This window comes from Pavona decussata, unplaced genomic scaffold (genome assembly GCF_977016875.1).
Source record: "Pavona decussata unplaced genomic scaffold, jaPavDecu1.1 SCAFFOLD_92, whole genome shotgun sequence".
NCBI classification, from domain to species: Eukaryota; Metazoa; Cnidaria; class Anthozoa; order Scleractinia; family Agariciidae; genus Pavona; species Pavona decussata.
Window position 1 is genome coordinate 439847 of NW_028145509.1, and position 22654 is coordinate 462500.

A 22654-nucleotide genomic window follows, 5' to 3' on the forward strand; every position below is an offset into this window, starting at 1 on the left:
GAATGTTTCTGTTTTGCTTTCATTAAAAATTAAAAACTCATATAAGAAAATAGTATTTTTGAATAGCGACAATGTCATTCTGGACAACGAAGAAGTTCACATTGATAAGACATTGATAAATCAAACTGATGAGAAGTATTCTTTCTTCAGCAATCAAGGTGTTCTGTTGAAATAACTAACTTTGATCTCATTTTGAAAATGCGCTTTTCTTTGCGGACAATCATGGTATTTCAAAGGATAACCATACATGATTAATATATACCTTAAAGACTATATTGGGCTTCAAATGCAGCAAGCCCTTCTCAAATTACCTTCGTCTTCCCGGCGCCCTCACCCCCTTCCCCCCCCCCCCCCCCCCTCCTTCGCTCTTTGAAGTCGTAAGAATAAATATGCCATTTAAATCGCTAGAAAAACACAAAATTGGTATTTCAAACTGACCTAAACTGAGACAGACACTTCCAAGGTGATTAAAGTCTTCGTTTTAAGAAAACGTATTCCTTAACTGGTTCAAGTATTTTCGTATCAAGCAAGATGGCGTCGTGTTTTTTGCTATACAAACCGTTACAGTCGGTTAACGGCATAAAAGAATTTTGGGAACCTCATCCCAGTTTACTTCTGTTGATAAATTCAGATAAGAAATCAGCCCCTGCCCACCCTTCTGTAAAGTCCCTTAACCAACAGCCTCCCCTCCCCCAACTATGGATCGTATAAAGTAACAAGCCCTCGATAGCTCTTGTCGATAGTTAAATAGAGCTTTTAAGGGGTGCTTGAAAGTCAAAATGGTGGAAACCATGATCATTTTTGGAAAATGCTTCGATAGTAAAGGCTTCATGATAATATTTATAAAGGCCGGATTCAATATTTGATCGTATATGGTTTCATAATTTCAATAAGCCGAAACTCTATCTACGGACTGGTGGCCAACGGTAACTTCGATTCGAATGAAGCATTTGTCACTAGGCGTATGAAGACAAAAACTTAACCGGCAAACGGGAACTTTGCCAAAACCACTAGAAATAATCGGGATGTCGTAAAAAGTGTGTGACATTACACCGCAGTGCACTAAGTTTTGCACGGTACTGTATTGACTTTATTTCTATGCGTAAGAAGGCCTAACTCTAATTACAGAGAGTGATTCGTTTAAGTCTACCCGGCTTCCTTTACACTCGTTCAGTTCTTCATTAATTGTACGGATCCTTTCCTGTGTTTCTCGGGACCACTGTTTCCATGGCAACTTTCTTCTCCCTCTCAACCCAAGATTGAGTCCTCGTTGGTATTTGGAATCTGTAAGTAAAATTAAACATGTAAATGACCAGCCACGTTACCGGGCCAAATCGCGGTTATCGAGCGAGCCAAGCTTCCTGTCTGAGGCTCGAGACCGTGAAAAGAGCGCCTACCTGGGAAAAAACCCGGGCGCTTCTTCCCGATCAGCTGCCAGATGTCACTTCGGCCGCGCTTCAAGGACTGGGGACAAGGCTGGTGAATGCCATTTTAATACACTGCGATTTCGTTCAATTTTAATCGAACTTTATTAACGCTACCGACAACGGGCATTTTTTCGTTTGATGAAACCGACGTTTGATGGCGTTTTCTCAAATATTAAAAATGTTACAGACCTATAAAAAAAAAGGCGCGAACAGAATTCGTCTCCCTTTCCCTGTTTAAATAGGGTTCATGCAACCTGTGTCGTAATAAAGTGTCAGTTTTTACTAAATCGTGTGTGTAAACTAACGCCGAAATCTAGCGCGATTTCACTAAGTTTGAGCTTGTTTCAACTTGATCAGTGCAACTTTGCAGGATTTGTCAGAAAAGGGAAGTACTCCAATATCAGGCACTGCAAAAAAGTCACTCACAACCTCTTCGCTGTGAATGTTCGCGCAAAGGAAACCCGTTCTGTATTCGTTATAAATGCTTTAACTAGAATCTAAGGTCGGTAGTTTGCATCTAAATCCCGCGGCTATCTATGAACGTCATTTTAAATCAACTGTAGAATATCATGCAGTTAACATGCTTCCAGCAAAAATCACTTTAAAATCATTTTAAAAAGATCACTTCAAAATCATTTTATTAAGAAATTTTGCCGTGAGGGGAGAGGGTTAACCAGATTACCAGGAGAGTTAACAGTTATTCGACGAGCGCGCGTTGGATATGCCGATGATATAATTCACCACTAAGTTTTCGCCTAATCTGATTGGTTCATCCGCGAAGAGACACTGGTCATAGTGTCCAGCCAGCAAAAATTCCCGGATAGATGGTACTCGTCCACGACAAAAACTCCCATTTATTTTTCCAACTCATTATATTTCAAACATTGTGCTTTTTCTGTACGTTGTTCGTTCTCTTGTCTCTTTCATTTCAACTTTTTGGCTTAAAGGTCAAATTCGTGGGCTCTAAATTCTTAGTGAATATCGTGTGGAAGAAAATTCAATGATGAACAGCAAAAAATAAATCAAGAAATAAAAATTGATAATAATAATAATAATAATAATAATAATAATAATAATAATAATAATAATAATAATAATAATAATAATAATAATAATAATAATAATAATAATAAGAGTTATTAGAGTTACAGCAGTTCCCCGGTTACGAAGTAAAACAACACAACATCATCATTGATGCCCGTGGGGGGTGGTCACGGGACGGGAGATGGACACTACAATGTACCAGATTGTTGGGAACAGAAGTAAAGAGGTGCTGAAAAGAATGTAGAAAGCGGTGCTGTCGGGCATGCTCAATATTTCCCGGACATTTAAAGTTGTGACTTGAGAGACTATTGATTGTATTATCCAATGACAATGATTCAAGGCCAAGTTCGGATCCGGTTTTTTGTTTTCTAAATGTTTCATTGCGTCTAGCTTTATTTTTGTTGGTGAAGGCAACCAACTGAAAACCCTTTTTATGATGATACGTGAACTGAGAGACAATCGAATTGCAATGATTATTATTATTTGTTTCTTTTGTAGATGAATAGATACAGATAGTTTTTTATATATTTTATATATATATTTTTTATTATTATGATTATATTTTTTTTAATTCCTAGGCTCACAGGTTACGCTTTGCGTCCTGTGCAGCTTTTTGACTGATTTTAGTATCCAGTTGAGAACTCTGCTATAATAATAATAATAATAATAATAATAATAATAATAATAATAATAATAATAATAATAATAATAATAATAATAATAATAATAAACAACGGTTCGATACTTTAGCGTATAGCGGGCGACACTACTAACACTAAAACAGAAGCCAGCTTACCTGCAAACCTCGGTGAACATTCAAACACTTCCCTAAAGCAGAGATCGTGGTTTCCTCCTGTATAAAACTGCTCATCCAAACGAAAATTTTCGCTGCGAACAACGTTTGTTCGTTGACGTAACCACTTCTTTAGCGCTGATCTTTTGCTAATTTTCTTCTCGTTCGACAAGAATTTGCGGCCAACAACATTGAGACTGCAGCTTGGAAATTCTTGGGAGAACATCCCCTGTCCTTCGCACCCATTAGGAAAAGAACGAAAAAGCATAACTTTTGATGCAGTTGGCGTGCTTGGAAGCCCGTGCGAGCTCTTCAAATCCTCAAGTGGGATATAGCTAATATCATTCTTTTCGTTGAGGGGTTGTGAAAAATTTATGCGTTTCTTACGTTTTCGAGAATCTTTCTTTCTTTCTTTAACATTCGCAGCCGTCCTTGGCAGCCACGTGTAGACATAATGGAACATTTGTCCGACAACGTTAGATACGTAAGCCATGCGTTCATGGTAAAAAGAAAGACCGTAGAATCATTCGACTTCTCCAAATAACCAGTTGTTTGCAGAACACGCGAATCGTCTTTTCTTTATGACATCACTACGTACGCGCGCGTAGTAAATAACTTTCGTCAGTTGGGATTCCAAAGGTCATAGGCTCGAATCTGCCTTTCGGCATATTCAGCATATTTTCACTCATTCTCTGGTTTTTACTCTCTCGGCTCTCGTCAATGGCTACGATACCCATCCCACTCCCCCCGCTTAGACTATGAAGAGTGATGAAATAGAATGCCTTACGAGCAGACGTGTTTGTCCTTTTTTACAGATGACGTCAGATACCTTCTGAATCAAACGTAGACAGTTCTAAATTTATCATATGATTAATTAACTACTAACTGACCGAGTTATGTCGGGCCGGATGGAAATATCTGTCTCTCGGTCATATAACGCAGGGAGTGGGAGAGTGTAGGGAGATACCAACCTCGTTCCCAGGGTCTCTCGATCCTCTTCACGTCCCACTCTCGCTCCCTGGGACGTGAAGAGGAGAGACCCTGGGAACGAGGTTGGGGAAATACGTGCACCATTAATATTTTTCGTCCAGCCGCCCTACCCAATCGATAAGTACACAAACTTATTTCTATTCTTTGTTTAAGAAAGCTTTTGAGGGAAAAAAGAGATAAAAATCTCTGGGAGGGGGTTTCTCTTCGGACCTTTTGGTGTGGTGTGAGGCACGGTTCTAAAAACCGGCTGACCTTAGCAAAGCATCTTAAGTTAATAAGTAAAAGTTTTCCTCGACCGTTCTCTGCGTTTTGAAGGATTTTGTCGAGCGCCCTAATAGATCAATTGGCTGAAGCTGATTCACAGAGGATAGAAAACACAAAAAGAGGGCGAGAAAATCCTGCGGAAGACAGGAAAGAATTACAGAATTAAAGTCCCACTTATCTCAGTTAAGATGCTTTATGCAAGCAAGCCCTGGTCTTTAGAATTCATGCCGGGTTCTGTAAAATTCTCATCCATATTCAAGCTTTCAGACCAAAATGGTTAAAAGCTTTACCCCATTTCAGACCAAAGCAGCTCAAAAACCATACCATTAGGCGAAGCACAAACTTACTATATAGCTTACATAGAAGAGTAACCACAAACCACCCCTCCCCCCCCCCCCCCCCCCCACCGGGAACAGATAAAAATGTTGTTGCCTCTAACTGAAGTTCGTAAGGCGATGGTCACCATATAATATCTAGTAGAGAGCTATAACTCTCATTAATGTGTTCTTGTAGATGCGTTTAACTACAATAATCATGAACAATCCTTTGTATATTCAACAAACTTTATTCTAGCTCCAAATGTTTTTCTCAAAACAAAAACCTTACAATGTTCATTTTTGGGTATATTTTTTTATCCAAACGGCGGCGTTACGCCATATCTGCTTTCAGTTACTGAATAGTAGGTTTTTACTGATTGTTAACTGATCTTAGTAAGTCTTTCAAGAAAACTAAAACCAAAGCAAACAGCAAACTCTAGATCCGGCATTTTCTCAAAGGGGTCTATTTAGGGGAAATATCGAGTTTACTTTTCTCTGTGACCAGTTCATTTTTAACACAGATCCTAGATTCCTCGCCTTTATTGTTCATATAGGGCTAAGAACTATTCCTGCCGAGGTTAAGTTATTCAGGACGGTAGCTTGGAGGTCATGGTAAACTTATCAATCTATAACAAGTTCCTTTCTTTCAAGCATCATGACCCATCCTTAACTGCAATCTTTAATACTCACAGTAAAGAGTGCATTTAAGGATGGGCCATGATACTTACATGGGAATGAGATCAACGCTGAGCCACTGTACTCAGCCAATCAAGCTCAGAAAGAATAATTCTCATCTCTATTAACACAACGAGGACGAAAATCTACAAGTCTGTGTTCCACTGAAAAGACATGAATCCTTAGGTAATTTCATTTTGAGTTAAGTTATCTCCTTCTTAGATCAATTGAGTAGTTTGCTTCATCAGTTATATTGAGTGAGATGCCCATAAGAGGTTCGTAAAGTTCATTACTGTGTCTATTTACTCAGGATTTAATAAGGATGGACTTTGCAAAATTCTTCGTCGCTGGAGTCATCAGAATAACCCTTGTCACGTGAGCATGAACTCGATGAGCTGGAATCTGATGCGGATTCTGTCGTTCTGCTGGTGTATTCGCTGTGAACACTCTCGGTAGATGAACTCTCCTGTGATTCAGACAAGCTGCGGCACGGCTGGACTATAATAAGTCTTCCCTGTGTTACACCAGGCTTAATCTCCACACTTTGACTGCACGCAGAGTGTGAAGAGGAATCGTCGTATGTTGTTGAACTGACACTATCAGAATAACTCGATCTTGAAGAGCTCTCTTGATAGCTTTCAGAGCCGTACGAGAAGTTGTTGTCAGTTTCAAAGCTTTCGCTGCTGGAAGATATAATAGCACTGTCTGAAGAACCTGAAGAACTGGAAACAGATAACGGAAAATGCTTCCTTCCTTGAAATGTTTTGACTCTCCTGGTTCCGCTTGCAGTGCCATTACTGCAAGGCGCGACGCGATTCCTGTTTCGGGTCCACGCTTTTCGTGTTACCACCGAAGATTCTTTCTTCTTTACAACATGCTTTTTTCTAGTGGCCTCTCCATTCTTCGTTTTTATATAAGTCGATAATCCACCTGCACTTTCATTGGAACTTGTTTCGGACAATTTTTCATCAGAGGATACTGCGGACGAACTCTCTTTTCTTTGGAAACAACCTGCGAAGCAATTTCCCATTTTAAACTCTCAGTTATTCACAATAAACCAGTGTACTGCTTAAGCATTACAAATGGCATTTTGAAACAAATCTCAATTGTTATGTCATCTGAATAAATATTAGAAAACTGATTGCGCGCGCAAAACATTCTTTTACACCCGATGGATTCCAAATAGCGCTGGGTTGGAATAGAGTGCTAAAGTGTGGCGTCGTAAAAAACTTGAATGTTTAAAATTATGAAATTTATTATGATTTTTGGAAAAGTATGATGAAGAATGCCTACTTGCCGAAAATCAACAACTTATTGCGATTTGAGGATGTAAAATTAGCACTGTTCTGCTCCAATCTCCTGTTGAGCGAACGCTGATTTTCTTTTACCAAACATGCTTATGTCACTGAGTTTAAAATGGACTCTCGACCATTTATTCACAAGGCTAAAAACATAATATCACATTTCTTTTGCATATTTCACTCATCGACATTCAAATTCTAGCGGTATGCAGTGTGTTTGACACATGAACTTGCTTTAAAGCCAGCGACACACTTGGCGATTTTATACGCCGATCGCCGCGATCGGTGAAAATCGCTAGGTGTGCCTCGGCGCAGCGATTGCGATTTTCGCCGATCGCCGCGATCGGCGTATAAAATCGCCGATATCTGGCATATCAGATATCGGCGATTAAATTCGCCGGTATTCGCCAAGTGTGCCTGTTCCCGCGATTTTCTACGTTTATTGCTGCGAATCGTCAGTAAAGCCAACCAATCAGGTTGGGCGATTTTATCACATGAGTTTTCAAAACTGCCACATCGCCGCAATCGGCGAAAAAAATCGCCAGGTGTGTCCGCATCAATCGGTGGCGAAAATCGCAAGTCGACCCTGGCGATCAAATTCGCCGCGAACGGTTTATAAACTCGCCAGGTGTGTCGCCGGCTTTAATGGCTAAATTAAGCTCCCAGGAGTCTGTTGTATCTCGGTGATAGAGCACTCGAACTAGGAATCGAAAGGCCTTTAGGTTCGACTCCTGTTGGAAGAACTAGGATTTTCTTTCCCCGAGTATGCCTCCGTCACTGTCTGAAAACTTCGTCTACTGGCGTTGATGTAATTGGTTGAAGTAAACTGCAGAGGTTGGATCCGCAGTTTTATTCTTGGAAACACTGAAAAAGGAAGGCAAGTAGGCAGACCCTCGCTTTGCAGGTGTACCGGGCCATTTTTAGAAGTACCACCATGGTGATATGTTACAGGGGGCAAATGAAACGTTGCGCTTCAGTCAGTTCGTTCTCAGTGAAAATTTTTCAAATAAAGTCAACTTACATAACGCCGGATTCCCGTTTGGGGGTGGGATGTTTGAATTGAAAATTTATAATACATGCATCAATGAAGAAAAATTGGTGGCCCCCCAAAAATCCTAGGCCTACTTAGGCGCAAGGTGTACATAGAAAAGTCCAACGGCCTAGAACATAGCGCAAAAAGTCCCTTTTACGACATAATAACAGGAACCCTCGATTTCGCTTTTAGTTAAACCCCAAATATTCCTTTCCAAAATCTTTCGACCCAAATAAGTCATTACAAATTTGTAAATCCCAACAAAGTCCTCAGAACGCCAATTTCAAACACCAAAACGCCTTCGTTCCTCCCGTGTCAGTAATATGTTTGGGTACCCCCCGCCCACTGGGGATTAGGTTGGGTCGGTCCAGACTAGAAAATATTTGGCCTTCGATTATGGCGCTCGGATATCGTTTTACTCGGTCCGTGTGCCATAATTTCTTTCCAGTCCAGCCCTCCTAGCCAGTCAATAAGTATACGAACTTATTTTCATTGTTTTTTTTTTAAATCTTATGAGAAAAAAAAAAAGATAAAAAATGTTGTTTCTTCTTAGTGAAGTTCTTAATGCGATGATCGCTATTTAATAGTACAGAGCTATAAACTCTCATTCATGTGTTCTTGCAGATGATATGCGTTCAAGTACAATAATTATGAAGAGTGCTTTGTATTTTCAAAAACTTTAATATAAATAACTTACAATGTTCATTTCCGTTTCCCCGGTCAATAAAATCGAACAGTTTTAAGACTGAGTTATTTTGTTTAAGAGCACAGCGGAGTTCTACAATTATATATCAGGCTATTTTCCATTACTGCATGAATAGAGTGCTACAACACATTGTTAAGTGATTTTAGTACGTCTTCTTGCAAAACTAAGAGACCCGAGCAAACAGTAACAACAACATCCGTATTTTTCTTATAGAGGTCAGTTCTGCAAAATTAACGAAGTATAGAGTTTACTTTTCTCGCTTTCTTATCTTTGTGACCAGTTTATTCTTAACACAGAACCTAGATTCCTCGTTACGTTTTCATTGTCTATATGGGATTAGTACCCTGAAGGAAGTCCTTTGTATAGTTCTCATCCGAGATAAGAACTATACTAAGGACTTCCTTCAGGGTACAAGTTATATTCCTGCCGAGCTTAGGTTGGTCAGGACGGTAGCTTGGAGGGCCTGGTAAACGTATTAATCTATAACAAGTTCCCTTCATTTTAAGCATCATGACCCATCCTTAACTGCAATCTTTAATACTCACCGTAAAGAGTGCATTTAAGGATGGGCCATGATAGTTACATGGGAATAAGACCAGGCACGTCTAACGCCGAGCTACCGTACTTACCCAACCAAGCTCAAAAAGAATAGTTCTCATCTCTATTTAGACAACGAAGACCAAGGAAAAGCTAAAAGTCTGTGTACCATTGAACTTAACAAAAAGACCATGAATCCGAAGGTAATTTCATTTTAAGCTGAGTTGTCTCCTTCTTAGATCAATTGAGCAGTTTATTTCATCAGTTATATTGAATGAGATGCCGATAAGGAGTTCGTAAAGTTCATTACTGTATCTGTTTACTCAGGATTCAATAAGGATGGACTTTGCAAAATTCTTCGTCGCTGGAGTCACAAGAATAACCCCTGTCACGTGAACACGAACTCGATGAGTTGGAATCTGATGCGGAGTCTGTTGTTCTGATGGTGTATTCGCTGTGAATACTCTCAGAAGATGAGCTCTCCTGTGATCCAGATAAGCTGCGGCAAGGCTGCACTATAATAAGTCTTCCCTGTGTTACACCAGGCTTAATCTCCACACTTTGACTGGACGCAGACTGTGAATAAGATTCTTCATATGTTGTCGAACTGACACTATCAGAATAACTCGATCTTGAAGAGCTCTCTTGATAGCTTTCAGAGCCGTACGAGACGTCGCTCTCAGTTTCAAAGCTGTCGCTGCTGGAAGATATGTTAGAACTCCCTGAAGAACCTGTAGAACTGGAAACAGATAGCGGAAAATGCTTCCTTCCTTGAAATGTTTTGACTCTCCTGGTTCTGCTTGCAGTGCCATTGTTGCAAGGCGCGACGCGATTCCTGTTTCGGGTCCACGCGTTTCGTGTTACCACCGAAGATTCTTTTTTCTTTCCAACCTTCTTGCTTCTGGTGGCCTCTCCATTCTTGGTTTTTTTGTGGGCCGATAATCCACCTGCACTTTCACTGGAACTTGTTTCGGACAAATTTTCATCAGAGGATGCTGCGGACGAACTCTCTTTACCTTGAAAACAACCTGCGAAGCAATTTCCCATTTTGAACTCTCCGTTTTTCACAATAAACCAGTGTACTGCTAAAGCATTACAAATGGCGTTTTGAAGCAAATCTCAATTGTTATGTCATCTGAATGAAATTAGAAAACTGTTTGCGCGCGCAAAACATTCTTTTACACCCAATGCCAGGGTTCCAAATGACATCACAAATATTTTAATTTTTGAAATGTGTGATCTTTTAAGATTTTAATTTTAATTTTTGAAATGTGTGATCTTTTAAGATTTTTGGAAAGAGTTGTCGATTTTGCACTAACGAGATTTAATATAGCCCTTAGGGGCTTGAGAATTCTGAAGAAACGTTCTGGTTACCTTAGCGCTTGCACGGCCTCGTAATTACTTCACCGTGTGAAATGCACGGGTTGCCTGTCTGTAATAAAAATAGGCTCACAGTACCGACACGAGTGTACTGTGTGTTGAGTTCGAGAGAGTCAGTGGAGTAAGCTAACATCTGCCGGATTACCCGGGGAGTCTTCCAGACACGGAAGGAATCTCCTGGTCTCCCATACTGGGGCCATCAAATCCCCCGGATAAAAGCGACTTCTGATCTTTTCCTTTTAATCAGGGAAGATTCTTACCCCAAATTTCGCAAAATACAAAAAAATTTTCGGTTGATTTTACATTTTTAAGTGCATCTTTTTGCACCATTTGTTGCAGATACTTACAGACACTAAAAAGAGCAGGTCGAGTTTGCTGGAATGTTGAGGTTGGTCAATTTGTTGGCGGCCTCATTTTGGCGTGTCGATTTGGCCAATCTTTTTAGTCGCGAGAAGCGGATTGTTGATATGGGTTAGGCTAGCAAAAAATAAATCTCCATATCTCAAGTTTCTAGGGGTTAGCATTTTCTCTGAGCGCATTCTATTTCAGGACAAGACTTTGAAGACGTAGCATCTACTCAGTAGCTCAAAGCGCCTTTGATGTTTGTAGACATTTTGTGTCGGTTATATGAGTAATTTTCATAGCTCGCACCCAGGTTAACCGAGCGCGTGGTTCCCAAGCTTGAAAAACCAAAATGGCGGGAGGACATGAGGTTTTGAGGAGTTAGAAAGAAATGCTGCTCGTACTCGGAATGGCCACGAAAATGTTATCATTTTAGACCGAAATTCGTTACAATGTCTTCCATAGAGCTGTGGGTGTTATTTTTTCGTTTATTTTTTCTTCATGCATATCATATATACCGGAGTTTAACCGAAGCCATTTCACTGACATGTCAGATATCAAGCTTATTAACGACGGTTTTGAATTCATTTTTGTGTTGCAGATCGAATCGTGGGTTATGGCACATCATAACTGGACGATCCTCTCTGCAAGATCCGGTAAGTTGCCATTTTATTCATCTTTAAGCATTCAGCAACAGTACTGTCCGTTTGTTACTTGTTAGGATCGTAAAGTTTTCAAGGTACATGTAGGATCTCAATTAGGTTGAAACGTAGCTTTCCGCTTGTGAAAATCTGAAATGGACAACGTCGTGTTCCATAATCACCTATTATATTAAAATTACCGTTTTCTATATATACGTGCTGTTCTTGCCAGTATTCTTACAGTTAGAAATGTCTTTTACAAGATTTCTACACAGCCCCATACATCGATTACGAAATGAATACATTTTGCGATTCAAACTTCATCCGTGTTCAATTTGTTTGTTTATGAGGAACAGTGTGTGAGAAGTGTAGGAATGTTAATGTTTGGGGCTACACAGGAATCTTCCTAATATGTATTGTTGACAGATGAAAGCTTACTGTAACATATCAGCATGCATGTGCTAATTAGCACCTATTGTATGTTATATTTTGTATACGCATATTTAAGTAGGCTAACACGTTTATGTAAAAAGCAGAAAGCACACGCGGCCTGTGTGCAGGAGTCGGATGAAATAAAGTCTTCGACAACGTACTACATGGTGGCAGCGTTTTACAAGAATAATCCTTAAAGTGAAGTAGAGAGAGGTCAATACAAGCGAATGATGACAGCAGCAATGTCTTTCGCATCGCCGCAGATGGACTGGGACGCCCCTGACCCAATAACTGCATTCGCAAGATTCAAACAAAAATGCCAGCTTATGTTTTCAAGCGTTCTCAAAGGCACCGACGACGAAGAAAAAGTGAGCTACATCCTACTCTGGTCAGGAGAAAAAGGCTTGGATATATACAACAGCTGGGCATTCACAAAGGAGGAAGACAGGAAAAAGCCGGACGTTATTTTCGAACGGTTCGAAAATCAATTGAAGCCAAAAACGAGTCATCGAATTCATAGATACACGCTTCAAGGAATACGACAAGAGCAAGGCGAGCCAGTGGATGATTTTATTTCAAGATTAAAAAATCTAGCAGCGAAGTGCCAATTTCGCGACAACGCCGAAATTGAAGACAGAGTCCTAGATCAGCTTATTTGGGGATCAAGAAATCCTGATGTTCAAAAGTCTCTCATAAGTCGAGACAAATCACTAACCCTTGTGGCCGCTATTGAGATTGCAAGGAGCCACGAGGCAACAAGTAAACACATGAAGACACTAGCAGGAAGTAGCAGAAACTTTCAAGAGGACAGGAGTATTAATGCCATTCGTAGGGAACAAGAAAGGGAGTTCTGTAACAACTGTGGAAAACAACACCCGAGGAACAAATGTCCAGCCTACGGCACATCATGTCGAAAATGTGGCAAAGCTAATCATTGGCAATCTGTTTGCCGATCCGGCAAACGGAAACAACTCAACCAAGGAACGAAGTCGGTGTTCAAAAAAGTTATCCACGCGATTGAGGATGAGGACGACGATGACGACGACGATGAAATTCTGACAATCAGTAGCATCGAGGTTAACGCCATGGAAGACACGCAACACTCGATACACGACACACGCGACGAAGCCTTTGCAACACTTGAGATAACTCAGCCAGAAAAGAAGCGGAAAATTAATCTCCAATGTAAAGTAGATACGGGCGCACAGAGCAATGTTTTACCCGTAAGGCTACTGCGCATAATCGCCCCAGAGAAGTTTGACGACGAAGGAAATCCCAAACCAGAAGCACTGGAAAAGAACAAAGCCGTCCTTTCAGCATACGGGGGGTCTATAGTCAAGCAGCTTGGCACTATAAACATCCCTTGCAAGTACAAAGAGAAGAAGATAAACTGCATTTTTTACGTCACAGATACTCCAGGGCCAGCTATTCTCGGTCTAAAGGCATGCACGGCACTGAAACTAATCTCATTACACTGTTCACTCAAGACAAACCAACTAGACCAGGCTGCTCCGACAAACAGCTTCGTGACCCCAGCTCAAAGCTCAGGTACTCGAAAGAAACGCCCGAATTACATCGAAAGCCAAGTACCACTCAAAGAGCGGCCACCAATCAGAAATAAGCAAGAACTGATGGAGATGTACCCAGAATGCTTCAATGGTACTGTTCGACCATCAAAGAACCAAGAAGAAGTTAGAGATTGGCACAAAGCGAGACAAGACAATCAGAGCTACTACTACAACAGGCATACCAGGGATCTCCCTAAAATACACATGGACCATGCCATCTTTGCACAAGATCCAGTGAGAAAAACGTGGAGCCGTGCTAGAGTCATAGATCAAGGAAACACACCCCGCTCATATATTGTACAAACTAGAGCTGGTGCCCAACTACGAAGAAATAGGTTCTATCTTAGACCAAACAATGCTTCCAACAACCTGGAAAACAACTTGTCTAACTACATTCCCCAAGGAAGTATGGCTATGCAATCTTCAAGCGCCAATCCACGAGAGAAGAAGCAATGCACGACCCTCAAGCGTTTCACCTTAGCAGAAACCGAGGGGGGTCCAAGAAAAATCTCGCTTGGGACGTGAAGTCCAGGCACCAGAAAGACTTAACCTCTGACTCTTGTTTTAGTAGATATTATTAGTATGATGCATGATCTCTAGACAGTGAACCCTATTCGAATGAATGTTTTTGTTTTGTTTGTTTTCGTTTCAATTAACATAGCTTTTTAAAAGAAGGGGATGTAACATATCAGCATGCATGTGCTAATTAGCACCTATTGTATGTTATATTTTGTATACGCATATTTAAGTAGGCTAACACGTTTATGTAAAAAGCAGAAAGCACACGCGGCCTGTGTGCAGGAGTCCGATGAAATAAAGTCTTCGACAACATACTACACTTACAGTAAACTGAAATGAATTTTATAGTTTCACCTTGCCATGGTGTTATAATTTTTAGGATCAGATAGCAGAAGAACTGAAACAGAAAAAAGATCGCCTTCTTGAGGGTGTTGGATATTACAAGGAACCAAAGTAAGTTCTTAGTCAATTCCATGGTACTGATGTACGCTTTATTGTCCCAGATAATGCTTTAGAGAATGCCTCGAAATACCTGTGATATTGCACATTCACTGTCTACATTTAGGATATTAGGAACATCCTTTGCAAGCAACTACATGTATGGGGGTCATGATCATGTCCTTTTGTTGGGGGTGGGGGGAAGTTTGTTAACTGGCACATGTTTATTGCAGATATTTAGTCGATGCATTCAATTCTATGCCTTCGATTCACGTGCTCTACCCATTGATGCTCTGTATTTACATGTGGCTCAGACAACAGAACAGTAGATGGGTTCGAATATCAACTGAGCCACTGCATTTGTTTAAGTGGTCGGGATTTCAATAGTCCATTTGTCATTTAACTATTAAATTGTTTTAACTGATTTGGCAAACTGTAACTCTTAGGGGTGAAAATGAATTTGAGCTCAATGATTCCAATGATCACCCCCAACAAATATTTATGTGGAAATCCTCCATCGAACAAGCACTTGGGTGCATTTTGTGCATTCTATTTACCAGATATTTTAAACATTGTTTTACTTTGTTATTGCTTTACATGATTTGTTTTCCTTTGTTCAGTACCAAGTCAGCAAAAACTGTTCAAGAATCTACCAACATTAAACCAAAAAGGAAGGAGTTTGTCACAAAAATCAGCCAATATTTGGTAAGTTTGCAAGTCTTAATAATAACACCACTTGAATTTGAGTGGCTGTCATTTTGAATTGTATATGTTAACTTCGTTCATCATCATCATCATCATCATCATCATCATCATCATCATCATCATCATCATCAAATTGTCTTCTTCTCCTTGACTGGGAATAGGGCCTTCACTTTGTTCTTAAATAAACTTAGTTGACATTAATTTGTGTTACTACATGTAATGTTTTTGATTCTTAGAATCTTGATGAGTGGCAAAGTCTACAGCTGTTTGGCAGTTATCTGGAAAATGAGTTCAAAGGATCAAAACAACAACTTTTGGTGAGTGCTTTGGAATGATTGAACTTCACTCAGGAATAAGAGTGAGATTCTTGTGACTTAACCAATGTCTTCAACAAATACAGTACAATTGGGAAAGAGTCAAATCATTGCAAACAATGGCTTCTTTTCTTTCATAATTTCAGGTTATGTTGAAAAGTACAACACAAACTGAGGGTCTTCTGCTAAAGGTGAGTTTTATAGACCCTCTTGCTCTTAATAGCCTGCAGTTTGAAGCTGGAAAAAATCTCAAATGTCAGTTTGAGAAAATGCAGTACTGTATGAAATTAACACATAAATTGCTGCTTTACAGTTGCTGTCATTAATTTGAATGGTCCAACTTAAGGATTTTATCCGCAGACAGTTAGAATGACCTTGCAAGTGCAGCAGAATAAACAGCACCATATAGCTTGTAGGTCTCCAGCTAGTACTTAGACATACTGTAACCTCCTTTTGAATGGTCAGGCTTGAGCATCTTATCTGCATTACGTACATGTACGTGCAGCACATATTAGACAAAACTGTCCATTTTCATTTGAATGATCACACCTAAGTTGTACAGCTTATTATAGAACTTGTCTAGTAATAATCAAAGATTAGGGAGTGCATTTGATGATATCGATCCCAGGCTCTCTCTCTCCTTTGCCAAGATGGTGATGATGTCATCCTCTCCTGCAAAATTTGCGGGGGATGCCAGATATGCATCCCAAGATCCATTCATTCGATCAACGTTGTTCCATTCAATCTCAAATCCAATCTGTATAAGGAGACAAGTATGTTCTTTCCACGTGGAAAGCAATGAGTACTTAATAATTTACTTCAGTTTATTTGTAACTCATCTGACTTGCAGTTGTTACTATTTTTAGATCATGGAATACTACTTTGAAGAACGTCTGCACATTCTGCAATGTGTAAAGTTCTTGTTAAGTTACTGGCAGGACCCCAGGCATCCATATAGGGTATGTGTGAGAATTTCTGATACTGGTGTGTAGCACATGTACAATGTACGTGTATATAAGTCAACCAGTCAGTCCATCTGTCTGCCCGCCACCTGTATTCCAACCCTGAATCAGTTGAGTCAGTCCATCAGTCATCTGTCCATCTGTTTACCTGTCTGGTCCATTGTTTGGTCAGACCATCAATCATCAGTTGGTTGATTTGTTGGCTGGTCAATCCATCTGCCTGTCTGTCTGTCCATCTGTCAGTCAGTCAGTCAGTCAGTCAAACAGACAGACAGACAGACAGTCAATCAACCAATTAGTCATTAAGTCAGCCAGCCAGATGCTACATCAGTCTACCTTTCAAACGTTTTAAATAAACATGTTTACAAGTACAGTCAGGATATTTTGCATTGACCAGCTTATAATTTTTATGAACCACTAATTATGTTATGACGATTATTTAATATCTATTAAATCCAGTGTAAATCTAAATGTAGCTGCATTATTTATTTTCTAATGCCAGGAGGAGTTTTCAGATTGTATAGAAGCAATGCAAGAAAAAGACGTCATGATAACAAAGGTAAAATAATTAATCCTTTAAAACCTAATATCAAAGAACAAATTCTCCTATTTTTCCCACACTTTTCCTATAAAAGTTCTGGGGAGAAGTTATTAAAATATCAAGAAAATTCACCTTGGGTTATAATGATCATGTCCTTACATGTATGTAATTCTCATGACCTCAGGGGTTGAATAAGCATTGATCAATATAATTATAAGGAGAAATTTGATGCTGATCACTGTTAGGGCTTAAAATGTTAAATACGGTGGAACCTCGATTTTACGATATGGCATTTTTAGGGGACAGCAAAATCATATTCATTTGTTAAATCTGGATGTCGTTGTAAACGAACTCCTGATTTATAAATAACTGTTGCCGGGACACAGAATGTTGATGGTTAAATCGGGAATATTGTTACTGTAGATTGACAGTTGTAAAATCAGGGTTCCACTGTACAGCATATCCCTATCAAAATAAACGTTTAATTTTATTGGAATTTGAAAATTGTTTTTTTTTTTCTTTGAAGAGGGAAAAACTAGACAACCCTGTCAAAACTTTGTCTGTAATAAATCTACTTTTATGTAACAAGTTGAGGTGGCTTACTACAGTTTTAATGGAGTATAAGGGCACAACTTTTAACTCTTTTAAAAAAGGTTCCAAGCTGTTTTTCCCTTCACTGTTTACTGTTTGCTTAAGTCTTTTACGATTCTATGTGAAATTTGAACAATTAAACGTCAACAAATAGCCAAAATGAGCGACCGAGTATCCAATGAGAGACTGGGAACTAGTAGGTTAAGTCACGTTTTTCTCAAATTCTCACCGTATGACCCCACCTGAAAATTTCAAGAATAAGAAATTGGGTCTGATTTAACATTCATGCAAAGTAAAATAAAAATCTGTAAGACAGTTTTTGTGCAAACTAAGAGAATGTGAAATCAAAAATAGCTCAAAATCTGTCTTACAGATTTTTCAAAAATTTTGGCTCCAAACGTGATTCACCCAAACAAATCAACTGTGAAAATTTCATCATAAGTTATACGGTAAGTTTTCGAGCAATCCTCGATCAAAGACAGGTTTTTACAACCTCGGATGAGAATTGAATTGCGCATGCCCTTTATTTAAGCACGCGCTCATGTAACGCCATGTATCGCGTGCGAGAAAGGTACAGTAAATAAGAGCTCTTTTACCGAATGTTTATCAAACTTTTTTGCCATATTTTTTTGGCTTTAGGCTTGATTACATGTTTGAAGGGAGTTTTGAAACTATCGCTACATATGCCAAAGAGATTTGACGCCTTTCAAGTGCCGAAGTGGTTTTTGTTACTTCTTGAGGTTACTTGGGTCATTTTTGCACGTGTGACAAATACTGACGTGTGGCAGGCTATCATAACGCGTGCTATGGAAAAACTGTTAGTAAGCCACCTTAAGTTATGTAAGGCTGATCTCTTGCCATGACATTGTGGAGCTGAATCTCAGCTGTATTCCTTCTTGTAGATCATGGATCAGTACAAGTCCTGTTGTAATAGCACAGTTTCAGTGCAGGATACGTTAGGTTCATCACTGGTAAGATCTGTGTCTACATGACCGTAGTTATTGCCAATACTTTACATTTTGGCTTATTAGCATTATATTTAACAATAATGTTTGACAAATACAGTATGTACAAGTAATGATCTTGACTAAATTGTTTTCAAAAAATGAGTTACATGTGCTGTACTGTACAATGACTTTTTACTTAAAACTCATTCACAACAAGTGAATAGTAATTAATGTTTTGTTGTTTTTCTCTGTTTGAACTGAAACAAGAAATCAACCAAGGATCAGTTTTCTTGTTCATAGCACTTTTCTTATGCATGAGTTTGTAGCAAAAGTTACTATTAATACAGTGTTGTAATCTAATTTACAGAATCCATGCCTTAGGATCAAAAAATAAGTATTGAATCAGGTTTCATACAGTGTACATAGTAACCCAGTATGTACAGCTGTATATTGTGGCAAATTATTTAAAAAAATCTAATGTAGAGAAATTCCTTATTTCAAGGCCAAGATTGACTGCCCAGCTCTTCAAAGATTTTTTGCACCATACTCTTAAACAGCACTTTTGTGATGTAACTCGTTTCCATTCAATGTTTAAATTTACTTAAAATGATTTTATTTTTGTCCAGCACTTGAAGACCAAATGTTCCAGATGGGCGCAACAATATTTAAGAGAGCAGGTGCCAACACATCCTTTCATACTAAGTACTGCCTTAAAGAGAATGTTCTCTTACTTTCTGTAGCAGAGCATGTAGTACACTGTATCTTTCCTTGGATACAAGGATGTTATATATACAGAGTGATCAGACAATGCATGTAAGAAAGTGATCACAGGTCAATATACATTACATAATAGCCTGTTAAATGCACAGTTGCATGAACTAAGTTTTTTCTTTAAGAAATGAGTAGCATGCATCAACAATAGGCCATTTTACCATTGTGTCCCTAGTGACCTGGTCTTGAATTGGAAGCAAGGTTGGGGGTGACCTTGTTTTGATACAGACCTCACTGCTTTTCAATGTAAATATAAATAGTTAGCATAAGAACAGTATGATCTACATATGAAAAGCAACATTTGAGGTTTGTATCAAAACAAGGTCACCCCAGCCTTGCTTAGAATCCAAGACCAGCTCACTTAGCACAAAACTGTAAAATGGGCTATTGTGTACTTAGTATTAATAATTACTAATTACTACAGACCTAGTTACCGAGAGCTTGATTAGTGGATAAAGGCACCTTAAAGATGTAAAACATCCATGTACACATGAACAACACAAGGACAATATCCAGGTTTGAATTGTAAGCTCTGGACTTGTGGGAGGCCACCCATTTTACATGGGATCCAGTCTGCCCTATTTGGAATCATGCACTTGTATTTCTTGTCAGTTGTGTGGAAATGTAGTCAATGGAAACTTTGAATCAGCACGTTTTGTGAAATGGCCCAAAAAACAGATTTAATTTGTGAGTGCAGGAAGGATCAGAACATTGATATATACAAAAGATTGAAGGTAGAGAAAGGGAGATGGGGGAGAAAATTTAAGACTACTGACACATCCTCACTTGTTCTTATATTGCATGGTGACTTTGGTGATAATTTTTTGAACAACAAATTTTTAATCAACGATTTGCACTGTTTCTCTCACCGTTATGGTAATGATTGCAATAATTTTATTTATTTTGTTCACTCAGATTCTTCTGTTGGAAATCATGCTACTTTACTATAAAGAGTTTGTCGTTCCTTCCAAGTCCTTGTTGGAGCTGGCAAAGTTATTTCAGGTACAGTGTACTTTGGAGGTTAAAATATTTATGATGTATACATAAAGTACACATAATGATGTATTTGTTAATTTTTTTTTTCTAGTCTCAAGGGTTTGGAATGAAACAGGTTAATAGACATCTGTTTGAAGGACAAAGTGATGCTCTGCTTCTTCATATAAGGTTTGTGAATAATGTCTAGTGTGGCAAAGCCACACAGTCATTATTTAGAAGTCGTAAATCTGACATGGAAGTACGAAAAGGACACACTTCCATTCACTTGGTGTTACAGTACAGTCGGTCTATGTCACACATGACCATGCAGTATTTCCGAGAATGAAATGAACATTAATTTTGCATTCTTCTTTGTAATGTCCAGCATTTGAATGGAATCTTGGAAGATTTCTCGGAAATCATTCTGAAAAAAGATGCATTAATTACATTGTCACTGAAAAATATCAAAATACCGATAATTAAATGTGTTTCAGGGATGTACACCTGTACATGTTCTGCAGGTGATATTATGCAAGGTAGCTGACTCTCTTTCTTTACTAATACTTCCAGCTACCTTCAAGTTTTAATTCTGATTGTTTCACTGGACTTAGAAAGTTTACGAAAGTTGATACAGGAGGATAGGTAAGGATTGATAATATTAATCAGTAATATATTTTTAGCTCGATTTCTCAAGTCTTTGAATTTGTGCCAGTGTAAACTCATCACCAATAGATGAGTGTGGGGAAGGTGCCTGCAAGGTCTGTGGGGGAGCCGCATGCAAGCGCGAAAATGAAGGTAACCATGAGAACCCTGTGAGTGGCAACCACTCACACGGGCACCTTCATACTGAATACTCAGTAGAAAATTATTTATAAATACTTACCAATACTTACCTAGAGGGCAACTGTACACGCAGCACAACACGATCAAAATGATTGACATCAACAGGGGAGCTGTAAATTAATTTTTCTGAGGCCCTGTGAAACCCTTGGACCGTCCCATATCAATTAATGGAGTAGACCACTGGCCAGTATTGTCTCGTATGTAACCTCATCTACATAATACTACATTTAGCCCCATGAAAAGGGAAGAGGTACTGTACCATAGGCAATCCATGCACATTAGCATGGTAAATCCGTTTAAATATTGCTGGATCACTCCTAGCATTTTGTCAGGTTTGTATGTATTTAAACGTACAGTTGTTGCTTCTCATGTGCATGTATATCTAGCCAAATTTTGGCCGACAAAAACTTGAGCGCTTCTCGTAAAACAACACCGAATCATGGCCCAGTGATAATGTTCAGAATGATGGAAAAAAAGAGAAGAAAGAAGAGGAAAAGAGACTAGTACACTGTACATATGCGACCTTTTGTTGAAAATAATTGTATTCAGTTGGCAACTTTGGAGATTTGGACTTTGACTTGAGCAGGCCTGTTTTCAAAAATCCAGAAAGATATCACGTAATTGTGTACGTGTACATGTGCCCCTAGCTGGAGAGCAACAATGTGGGGTGAAGATTGTTGTCAGCTAACAATTGAAGTAACATGAAGCCACAGTCCAGGCTTGAACTATTAACAGTGCACCAATCACTGAACAACGATGCTTCCAATGAACCAGAACAAGAGTTTATTTAATACATTATTATGCTATTTGACTGAATATCTTCTATATGATTGAGTCCATCAGAGCTATAGTCAAGACTGATTTTCTTTTTGCTTCCCCACAAACAGTTGCTCAAGGCATCATCTACTTCAGGAGAGGGAGACTTTAGAGGTAACTGATCCTCAACATCACTCACTCACTCACTAATTTCCTCTGAAAGAGTCCAATCAACTATTGTTGTCTGAATTGTGCAGTTCCAGAAAATATCCATACTCCCTCTGCGGAAGGGGAAGGTTTTTGTTTTGCATCCCTGCTCCCTCCCCTGGGAAATTCCAGTTTAGCTTCATACTTTGCTTCTAAAATTTTGACTTTTAAGAGCCCCCTCCCCCTAGGAATTTCCGATGACCTTTCTTGGGGTGGGTATATGAATTGGATTTCTTCTGGAGCCACACATTCTAACTGCTTTATATTTTCATAATTTGTATAAAGCTGGCAGTGTGTCATGGAATTTTATGTAAATTCAACTTTTAAATTTATGTAATCTTTGTACATGCATGTGCTATTAATTTTGATAGTTTCATGAATTCAAACTTTGTCTCATGAAACTTAACCTGTGGTGTTGGTTTAAAAGCTAGAATTTTTAAGATTGAATTCTTCTCACTGAATTTAAATGAATGTTTTTTTGAGATTAAGGTACTGTGTGTTCATCCTGCCTTTTATGGTTTACGTTTCTTTATTTACTGATTTCATGTCGTCCCTGTTAGGCTCTGGATGTGCTGTTTATCAGTTGGGGAGATCAGCCTCATCATGGCCCAGTCATGTTAGCCTGGGCTGTGTTC

General features: G+C 39.0%; 3 protein-coding genes across 3 annotated transcripts in view; 1 reads left to right on the forward strand and 2 right to left on the reverse strand.

Annotated features, from left to right (window-relative positions):
* Nucleotides 1–924: 924 nt before the first annotated feature.
* Nucleotides 925–4073, reverse strand: LOC146473687 (uncharacterized). The gene is made up of 2 exons (XM_085117581.1): nucleotides 3268–4073; nucleotides 925–1284 (listed from the first exon to the last, which is right to left on the reverse strand). Exons 1-2 carry the CDS (start codon nucleotides 3755–3757, stop codon nucleotides 1097–1099), a joined length of 678 nt encoding a protein of 225 aa, XP_084973707.1. The 5' UTR covers nucleotides 3758–4073; the 3' UTR covers nucleotides 925–1096.
* A 1007-nt stretch (nucleotides 4074–5080) lies between these two features.
* LOC146473688 (uncharacterized) lies at nucleotides 5081–10193 on the reverse strand. The gene is made up of 2 exons (XM_085117582.1): nucleotides 8942–10193; nucleotides 5081–5404 (listed from the first exon to the last, which is right to left on the reverse strand). Exon 1 carries the CDS (start codon nucleotides 10132–10134, stop codon nucleotides 9418–9420), a length of 717 nt encoding a protein of 238 aa, XP_084973708.1. The 5' UTR covers nucleotides 10135–10193; the 3' UTR covers nucleotides 5081–5404; nucleotides 8942–9417.
* A 949-nt stretch (nucleotides 10194–11142) lies between these two features.
* Nucleotides 11143–22654, forward strand: part of LOC146473689 (nucleoporin NUP188-like) — a 50902-nt gene continuing 39390 nt past the window's right edge. The window contains exons 1-15 of the mRNA XM_085117719.1: nucleotides 11143–11278; nucleotides 11411–11465; nucleotides 14349–14422; nucleotides 15028–15112; nucleotides 15349–15429; nucleotides 15573–15617; nucleotides 16293–16385; nucleotides 16891–16947; nucleotides 18423–18491; nucleotides 19094–19144; nucleotides 20154–20240; nucleotides 20326–20402; nucleotides 20784–20855; nucleotides 21944–21986; nucleotides 22580–22654. The exon at nucleotides 22580–22654 is cut by the window's right edge and continues 33 nt beyond it. Coding sequence (XP_084973845.1) covers nucleotides 11262–11278; nucleotides 11411–11465; nucleotides 14349–14422; nucleotides 15028–15112; nucleotides 15349–15429; nucleotides 15573–15617; nucleotides 16293–16385; nucleotides 16891–16947; nucleotides 18423–18491; nucleotides 19094–19144; nucleotides 20154–20240; nucleotides 20326–20402; nucleotides 20784–20855; nucleotides 21944–21986; nucleotides 22580–22654 — 981 coding nt within the window. The 5' untranslated portion in view covers nucleotides 11143–11261. The remainder of the gene's footprint in view (nucleotides 11279–11410; nucleotides 11466–14348; nucleotides 14423–15027; nucleotides 15113–15348; nucleotides 15430–15572; nucleotides 15618–16292; nucleotides 16386–16890; nucleotides 16948–18422; nucleotides 18492–19093; nucleotides 19145–20153; nucleotides 20241–20325; nucleotides 20403–20783; nucleotides 20856–21943; nucleotides 21987–22579) is intronic.